The sequence below is a fragment of the Pocillopora damicornis genome, chromosome 4, assembly GCF_964200805.1.
Source record: "Pocillopora damicornis chromosome 4, jaPocDami1.2, whole genome shotgun sequence".
NCBI classification, from domain to species: domain Eukaryota; kingdom Metazoa; phylum Cnidaria; class Anthozoa; order Scleractinia; family Pocilloporidae; genus Pocillopora; species Pocillopora damicornis.
This window is the reverse complement of record NC_142673.1, coordinates 30259307-30269046: the sequence shown is the minus strand read 5'-3', so window position 1 is coordinate 30269046 and position 9740 is coordinate 30259307. Positions and strand designations below refer to the sequence as shown.

At 37.9% G+C, this 9740-nt stretch overlaps 1 protein-coding gene across 1 annotated transcript; it reads right to left on the bottom strand.

Moving 5' to 3' along the window:
• Window positions 1-3085: 3085 nt before the first annotated feature.
• Window positions 3086-8986, bottom strand: LOC149047680 (dopamine receptor D2.L-like). Its single transcript, XM_089203626.1, has one exon. It carries the CDS (start codon window positions 4842-4844, stop codon window positions 3921-3923), a length of 924 nt encoding a protein of 307 aa, XP_089059752.1. The 5' UTR covers window positions 4845-8986; the 3' UTR covers window positions 3086-3920.
• Window positions 8987-9740: the final 754 nt, after the last annotated feature.

Below are 9740 nucleotides of genomic sequence, written 5' to 3'. Positions count from 1 at the left end.
AATTGCACCTGACATGATAGATCAGTTCAAAAAGAGCAATAAAAACTTACTCGCTGGTCGACTAATGAACTCCCCAGGGCTTGATGGCAGGAACATTGGACCATGTGGGCTGCGCACGCACAATTAAAAAACTACCGCCGCTGATCTTCATACTGCATCTTCAAAATCATCACCACCGAACGAACGAAGTCACAATTCAATGGATCGAATGTTGAACGCATACATTTAGAGCCCAGGCCTCACACGGAAAGTCAGGAATAGTTTTGCTGCTCGCTAATGCTCGCAGTAACAAAAGTTTTTATTATAACGATTCTAACTTGGATTCCCGCCTTTGAATCAAGAAGATACGGTGTACTGCTGGTAGATTATCTTTTAAAGATGAAGTTAATTGGTGTTACATCACGATGCTTTATGACTGGGATTGGTTTAGAAAATTTGCACCACCTCTTCACTCGAGTTTTGCCGCGCTCTCTTTGTCTCCATGGGATGTTTATCTTGCTGACAGTCGAAATTTCTTTTATGAATTCAATCGAATGAGGTCCATCTTATTTCGGTAGTGAATTATTGATCAGGTTAGTATGGCGTGCTGTACAGTCGGCATAACTTGATTTCGACCTTTCCTCGAATCATTCCCACAAATTGATATTTCAATTTTTATCCTTAAATGAGCTGAACAAGACGTTAACAATGCTTCCAAGAAGCTACCTAGTTTTTATTTCTCGGATATTGTGCTGTGGAGAAATTTCTGCTACTACCCTAGCAAGATAGATATACAGACACTTATAGGCAGAAATGTGATCGTAGAAAAATGTTAATATCGTCGAGCAGCTAAGGTAGCCCGATTGATAAGATTTCATTCATTTTACGGCGCTTGTTTCTTATAAGGATGCTATCTCCTTTATCAAATCATTCTTTGCGAAAGCTTGACAAGAAGATATCAAAACCTGTTCCTAATATGGCAGTTTAAGACTGCTTTGAAAAGCATTAAATTTTAGCTTAAATAGGAACCGTGTACGCGAAAACGTTTGTAATGAACCGTTGAGAAAAGGTTCTCTCATTTACAAAATATTCCCGTCTGCGACTTTGTTGAGAGTTTAAAATTGGCGACGGCAATCAAAGGACACAAAAAAATTATTTTAAAAAGCTGGTCATGACAAACGACTGCGCGGGAAAATTTCACTGTGATTAGCGCAAACACAGCTTGTCGACACAATAACAAAAAACTTAGAATCCAAACCTTCCGCAAGTGCCGATATTTTTTTTCGGTAATCTTTTTCTTTCAGGCAGATCTGTGCCTTGAAGATGCCGTTGTATTATAAGAGGAATTTGAAATCGTTCTGAATAATTTGAGATATAGCGATAGACTAAACTGACCGCCGCTCAATTCTCGCTGGATTTGCAAGTAGATTTTCACTTGGGTTTGTTTAGGGGGAAAAGCACGCGAAATGTCGATTGTGACGTAGCAAGGGCTTTTAACAAAGGTTTTTGGTTCCTCGTGAGCCGTCCAGTTGCTGCCGATGTAAATGTATATTCACGGCTTCCAGTGTCGCATGAGTTTTTCTGTTCGTAAAACGTGCGTAAAGAAAACGCATGCGAACAATTTCCACCGCCACGTAAAAATGACTGCCATGCCTTTTAACGTGAGGAAAATGTTGGCCTGTGCGTAGAAGTTGAAGCTGTGTGCAACTTAACTTGCACTCTTACGATTGCAACGTGCGTAAAACGCACGTAGTATGTAAACCTCTAGAAAAAAAACAAGGAAGTAGAAATATGATAACGTTTTGTCGACGCACGTAAACGTTCATCTCAACGTACCAAAGTATGTAATTTTTTTAAACGTACTTTTACGCGCATGGACAAAAGCAACAGTGGAAATCCTGCTTAATGGCACGACATTTTGCCGGTGTTTTGGGCGTTTGAGGGCCGCGATTTTCCTTTACATCTTGGATTTTCACCGAGAAATCCCTCAACTACAACCTCAACTGCATAACATATTCGAAGCCGCATTTTAACTCATCACTCGGACAATTCACTCAGTGTCAGTGAGGCCTTTCAACCATGCACGTATTCCAAAAAAATCCTCCGCACATTTTAATTCAAATTGAACAGCACGTTTTAAAGACGGTTATCATATTATTGTTGAGATCAATGCGTCTATACTTCTGTCATTTTCTTTGAAAAGAACCAATGATCACTTGAAATTAAGAGAACAAATACTTAGGTCCATCTTATGACTGACAACTCAGTTCCGTTATTTCATAGAACTTGTATATATAATTATCATTTATGTGCAGTCTGTACTTTAACGTTTAAGGTACAGACTGAAATTTGCAATTAATTCCGGCGAACATGTTATGTTTACCGACTGAAGGAACATCTGAGAGATGTTTAAAGGTAGATTTTCCCGTTTCCTTCTTTCATCTACCTTATGAGATCTATAATATTCTTTAGCTCTATCAGCTGTAAACAACCTCGAGGTTCTTGTCAACAAATTTGAACTGCAGGATGTTTTGACTTCTGATTGTCACTATGTCTGGAGCCCTGAGGATGTTTAAAACACATCGACTCACACTCAGCGTTAAATATAATTACCCCAGGTTTTGTTTTCATGATGACTTTTCATCAAATGCGTGTGTTTCTTCCGAACAAAGACACGCTTGTAATGATTGTTCTCGAAGTTTCTCCCTCTTCTGTTCAACACAGATCCATATCCAATAACTGGAACATTTGCAGACTCGAACCTGGCGCTGATTTCGCTGCTTGCTGAAATTTTTATGTAACCCGACATATCTGTGGTTAATTTTTATTAAAATATACGATGTATTTATAAAAGTACAAAATACACCATCTGTTTCGTATTTCTGGTCACTTGTTCCCTACGCCCGATAACCCGATCACTCGATTACTTGAAGCTCTTTCGCTTTCCCTACACGTTCGATTTATTAGGAGTCAAATTATTTTTCCTTTGCCCACAGAATCAGTTCTTTTCAGGCATTTTTATGTTGACAAAAATACCCCCCCATCCTTCCAAAAAACACACATTAAACTTTCCTGAAGTACTTCAGAGGACTTTTACAGTTATTGATCACATTTTAAAATCCTTTAATCAGCTTCGTCTCATTAAACCACCGGAAGCACATATATTTCTATATACAATGATTTAAACTATATATCACCTGGCAAATTTTGCTCAAGGAACTGAATGATCAGAAAATAATCTATGAGCTTCTAGTCTAAGTAATTTTCCTTGCGAACGGTGAACATATTTACAAGCAAAACCACCGATATGTAATTCTCAAGAGTTTTTATACAAAATGCACGTGACGGCAGGAAGTCGTTATTTACGACGACAAATTGAAAGGCTGGTTTGCTTCAATCTGATCTTGCTGAAAACGATCCCCAGCATAACTCAATTTTCAATACGTTACTGAAGGTATCCGTTTCAAGTATTCCTGTGATTTAGATTAAGGAGACTATTGACGCGAGTGCTTTCACTGGCGTGAATTGTATTTTTAAAATAAACATACTCTTACATATCAACCTTTACCAAGCTTGCATCGTTATAATTGGTATTTTTTTTTAAGTTGTTCGAAAACAAACAGTTTTCCGCGAACAATCTTTTGCGGTATTTAAACTTTGGAACTCTCGACTGGAGGACATTCCTTTCGTGTCCAAGATGGCTGCCAGACATTTACAGCTGCCACACTGGGAGCGTATAACTTTTACTGAGTTCGATTCAAAAATGAGTCAGTTTCACATCAGTCATAAGGTCTACAAAGAATGATTTTGGAGAACGCCTTAGCAAAGAAACTGTTCATTGTTCCATAACACAAAGGATGTAAGGCGCTGGGAAGGCAAATCAAAATAAAATTATAATCAATAAAGAGTTGATGATATCTAAATTGATACGCAGTGATGTTTCAAACTCTTTCCCACACATAATGGGCTTGATACGGAAAATAGCACGCAACAAAAATAATGATAAGCATAAAAATCATCTTAAGTAAATCTTTCTCCGGGTCTGTGTTTTCGGGTTTGCTGTCTCTTCGGTTATTCTGATCGAACACGACACTCTTTCGTTCCTTCATTCTCGTGTCCTCTCCCAAATCTTGTAGATCCATTTGATCTTCGACAACACAAGACGATTCGGCAGTCGAGGCCCGATTTCTTTCGTTAATCCGTACAATTCGCATCTTCAAGTTCCACGCCACTGCTCCGTAGGATGCCAGCATTATCACATAGGGTAAAGCGTAATTCAGGATGAATCTAATTATTACATAGTACTCATTGTTTGCGACAGGCAGCTCGATGCATTTACCATTTCTAAATCTGAGACCGAAGAAATAGGGGCAGGCGATTGCAAATGACAACAGCCACAACCCAGATATGGCCAGAATTGTAATCTTCTTAACGGACGGTCCGCGTGGAAGAGGGTTTACAATGAATCTGTAACGATAAAAAGCGATGGCAGCCAGTGAGTAGATCACAACGAGAAGAGCAACTACTTGCAACGGATTCAAAATGCATGCGGCCTCTTGAAGAACGACGTCAGTTGGATTCTGCCCGCTCGCAAACATAACAGCCAAACAAACACTGCTTAGAATTTCTGCGAAGGCCATGTTAGCGACGAGATGGTAGGACAGAGGCTTGCGGGAAGGTATGGTACACACAGCATAACAAACCATCGAGTTGCCGATCATACTGGCCGAGATGATCACGGAGAAGAGGGTTAAACGGAAAATGTAAAGAGCTTTTGGTTCTTCATACTGTTCTATCCAGGAAACAGATCCCACCGTGGAGGGCTCGGTTGAGTTTGTGATGTTCGTATTGTTGATAAACTCCATGTTTTTTGTCGTCCTCCCGCTCTTGTCGTTGGTCTTGTCCTCTTTGTTAACACCTTTACTGTGAGAGAGATAAGCAGACAACAGATACTGTAGTGCGAAGCCGTTTTCACAAAGACTTTTCCGCCGTCTTCCTCCCGACTGTTTTGTTGATATTCAACGTCACGAATGGCTTCAAATTTTAAACCTGTCAAGATATGAATGACGAATTGTATTGATTTTAATTATAATTTAAGTTATCAATGCAGCTCTCGTATCTTGTATCTCGATATACATTAGCTGATGATAATGACTAGAATTACTCTTTTAAAGGCTTTTAAACATTTTCCCCGATGAATTCTTTGTTGAGTATTGACTGACACAAATGACACCAAATTTTCAGACCGTGAATGGCAAATGAATGACGAATCAGTGATAAATTATAAATGCCGGTCTCGTCAAAGATCGCTCCGAGAACAAAGAACGGCGCGAGTGTTCTTGGTATATTAAAAACCCAGCTGGTACAGAGCCATAATCATTGCATACTCATCAACTGCCAGAGATTCACGAAGTACATTGGTGGGCTTTAAATAAACTTGTAAACATTCTATGGGGTTTAAGTATGCCATCGTATTATAAGAGGAAGTTATCGAGGTAAATTATTGAAGATATCCTACCGATAGACAGAGATAAAACTCACTTCAGTTATCACTAGAATCTGCCTACAGCTTTTCATTTAGTTTTGTATGGGGAAAAACTCACGCGAGATATCGTAGCTACAGCTTTTAGCAAAATTCACTTCGGACAGGTTTGCAAATAACAATTTACTTCTCAATCAGCATATGAATTTTTTTAAAAGTAAACAGAGATTTATACTGCAGAGACAACTCAGATCAGAAAATATGAAACTGCTTTTTAACCAAACATTTGATAGTTTGATGAGAGTACAAGACGTCAGCCTGTTAAAAAATAAGAGAAGCACCTCGAACTTTCTTCTCGTCACCCACACTGTTCACTCATAGCTAACACTAATGTTCTTTTGTTACCGCGCGCGTACGTTAGGAACCTCTACTGCACATTTGATCAAAATCGAACTGTACAATTTCATACCTGACGGTTATTTGCGAGGTTTGATCAGCTTGATCTAATTCCTGTCTTTTCTATCGAAAGAAACCGATGATAAAAAATAGATACCATCTCTTTACTGAAAACTCAAGAGTTGTATGTAGAATTAAAGTCTTAGTAGTTCAGGTTAGAACTTGAATGAAAATTTGCAATTGAATCAAGCGAATTTTTCGTATGTACTGACTGAGAGAACATCTGGCAGATGCTCAATGGCACACCAATCTTTCAATTTTCTTAAACCCTGGTCTCAAGTAGTCCGAACTATGAAGCGCCGCTACAACGCATGAGGCGGGACAACTCAGCGCTGTCAGCCGTGGAGAATCTTGCTTAAACGAAAAGGGGAAAACGTTTGGTTGTCAGACGTCTGATTGTTAATCAGTTTCTTGGCTTGTAAGTGAAAACTGAAACTGAAAAAAAACCGGATTTAAATGTCATCACACCAATCCTATTTTACCTGTGATTATTGTAAACTGTGATCTTCCAAAACAACGCATATTCAATCACATAAAGATGACGCAAGAACCTTCTAACTGCTTATCAGAACATAACCTCCTAAACCCGTGGAACTGTCAGAGAATATGATGGGCAACTGAAGGTCCTTCTAAAAAGAAAATCAGACTAAAGGTATATTTGAACCAAGCCTCAATGATACTCAATCTTTTATCCGCTTATCTTTGTTCCTAAATTTACAGAAAATAAAGTAATCCATGAGTTTCCAGTCTTTGTAACTTCCTTTAAGGAAGTTGTAGTAAGTAAGTAAGTAAATAAGTAAGTAAATCTTGATTTCAAAAGGGTGCGCAATTACAGTCAAGACTGTATTCTCCCTTATGGCCCTATCAAACTGAATTGCAGTAATTCTGATTACAGACATTTATTATACTAAAATAGGAAGATACTAAGGATATTATAAAACTTAAGATTACATAGAACTTAAAATCACATTGATAAGAACTAAATATTCTGTCTGTTGTATATATTTAGTAGTATGGCATAAGAAATTATAACTCAATGTCTACCTAGCTCCTTAGCCGTCATTACGGATAACATTTAGAAAGTTTGATTTTTCACTCAACTGCTTTTGCTGACAACTTTTCCTCAGTTGGATCTGTTTACTAGAGGCTTGAAGGCTCTACATGTTGACAAGCACAGTTTCAGAAGTAATAACTGAGCGTATGCATAGAGTTTCAGCCGTTTGAAAGGTTGGTTTTAGACTTGACAGCTCTGGCTGACAACTTATCCTTAGCTTAATCCGTTTATCATAGAGTCGTCAATCGCATACTCAAAACTGCATTGAAAAAAAATTATGATCAAAGCTGTGACCATGTTAAGGAGTATTTAGTCATTTCTCTTTGTTACATTGATCTGCTTGGATCAAATGCGAAACTGACTCTCGTCAAATGGACATCATTGACAATCGAACCCTGTATTGACGGGTTACCCACGGGGAATGGAGGGGTGGCTGCTTAATACAGGTTAACCGCTTAATACAGCTTCGACAGAATAGGGGCCAAACGCGATGAAAAAACAAAAAACACCTTTTTGTCCTAAGAGTCCAAACAAGAAAGACATTTGAACTCAAAGTGCTAACATTTGTTCGGGAGATAAACATGGAAAATTTGACTTGAGAGATTATTATTGGTTTTTTTTGGTGTTTTCACTTTAAGTGGTCGTACAATGCAGGTGGAAACAATACAAACAAGCAGTTGGGACTCAGTCAAGGGTGACCACGACCGCTTAATAACGGTTGCGCATAAAGAGGTAAAAATTAAAATACTTGAGGAGAAAAAATTTCGAAACAAATTTCGGAACTTTGACCAATATGGTGCCCCTTAAACACAGCCGGATCCGACTATACGTTGTATTAATGTCTATCATTCGAGAACAATACAAATTTTTCATGACGGTACTACGTTTAGTCTTGTGTTACAAACTCTAGAGTGTGTTGCATCAACACTTACATCAGCTCGCTGCTCGTCTCGTATTCGGCAAAGAACTGTTGGCCCACAGGTATTCATGTTTGAATTATCCTCCATCAAGTCCACAATGAAGCTCACTTTTATTCTAGAACTTTCTGAAAACTTAAATGTGTTCGAATATGCGAAGAAAAACAGACGCCTCAAGTAGAGGATATTAACAATAGCCTCTACTTGGTGCAAAAATATGTATGGATACAGTTTTTCGAGAGTGAAATTCGTTGAGAAACGAGAGATTCGAGGAACAGATTATGCTCAAGGACACACATACGATGATATTTTAGTGCAAAATGGAGGCTATTGTGTTAAGTATCCTTCAAACATTTTGTAACGCGCGTGAAAAAATGTTTGCGAATAGCTTACCGTTTGTTGCGTGGGAGGTTTACTTTTCCGTGTTCTCTAGTAGGATTTTATGAACTAACAGAAATGTGCTTTGGATGTTCTCCAGCTTTAGCTGTGGAAATATTCGGTAACGTAATACTTTTAGACCAGTCGCACGCGAGCAAAAATATTTGATGGATTCAAAGAAGGAATAATGGTATGATGTTGAGCATGATCTTATGAATCATCCGTACTGAGGGCTGAATTATTTGCCGAAGTCGAAGACTAATGTTGATAACGCAGACACGAGGTTTGATAATTTATGATATCATACGAAAACCAAATGCAGTAAGTGTTTCATCCTACATTTTTTCATTAATAGTAATCTGCAAAAGACGACACTTCTCTCCGAGTCTGCATAAGTTTGAAAATTTAACACGGACTGAAGGCTTGAAAACGAAGCAGACTTTGAACGCAATATCCGCTGAGTGTCATATCCCCTGCAGATATTGTATTTATCATGTCAGCTTCACACTGTGTCACACGCTATTGTAAATTTATATATGCTCTCGACCGATCAGATTATACGTAGTAAGTCTAGGGTATAATAATTCCTCTTATCACGAACTTAACCTGGTCAAATTCTGTGTTATACCGCATGAAGACGCTGTTAAATGAGAATTTACCACGAAACAAGATATTCGGATATTGAAATATTGCTTAGGGTTTTCAAAAATGTGCCGTCCGCTCAAATTGAAATAAAATGGTTTAGTTTTAAACTTAAACCGTAACTCGATCCCTCCTATAAGAATTTGTTAAATTGATACTAGCTTCTTTTCTTTTTTTTTTTTTTGCCCTTTTCATGGGCAAGTTTCATTTGCTTCTAACCAGGGCACCGCCTCCCGGTGCTCATTCCAGTTTTCGTGAATTTTCTAAAACACAGAAGTAATTTTGGGAATCTGGGCTAAATACTATGAAAGTTTCCATTTTTCGACCATAACTTACATTTTTGCGATTTTCACGTATTCAACTCAGTAGAAGCGTACTAAAGAGCGCCAAATCACTTTGGATAACTCTAAGACAAAATTAAGGCTCACATTAGTCATTGAATATTTGCTTGTTTTTTAGTCACACTACTAAGGATATGCAGCAAATCTCGAGAGATTCAAGCTAAGGGTTCGGGTTAAACCAGAGATGTTCTTTTATGTTAATATACCGAAAAATGGATCCTGAGGACTTTAACATAGACGATGAAATGTGCAAGTCATCAAATTAATTCATTTTTATTTTTTTTATTCATGACAAAATTAACATTACAGCACTATTTAAATTATCACTGTAAACATTTCTAACAAAAAAGCAAAAAATAAAAAAAATTCCCAAGATGATGATAACTTTTCTAAAATTACACTTGCACTACATATTTATTCACCCTTCAGCAAGATATTATAAACTGATAATTTTTTACCCTTTAGCTCAGTCCTATTAAACATCGTGCTTT

Bases quoted from the DNA above. Each gene is read 5' to 3' on its own strand.
- LOC149047680 (XM_089203626.1), bottom strand. From the start codon at position 4,844: ATGGAGTTTATCAACAATACGAACATCACAAACTCAACCGAGCCCTCC.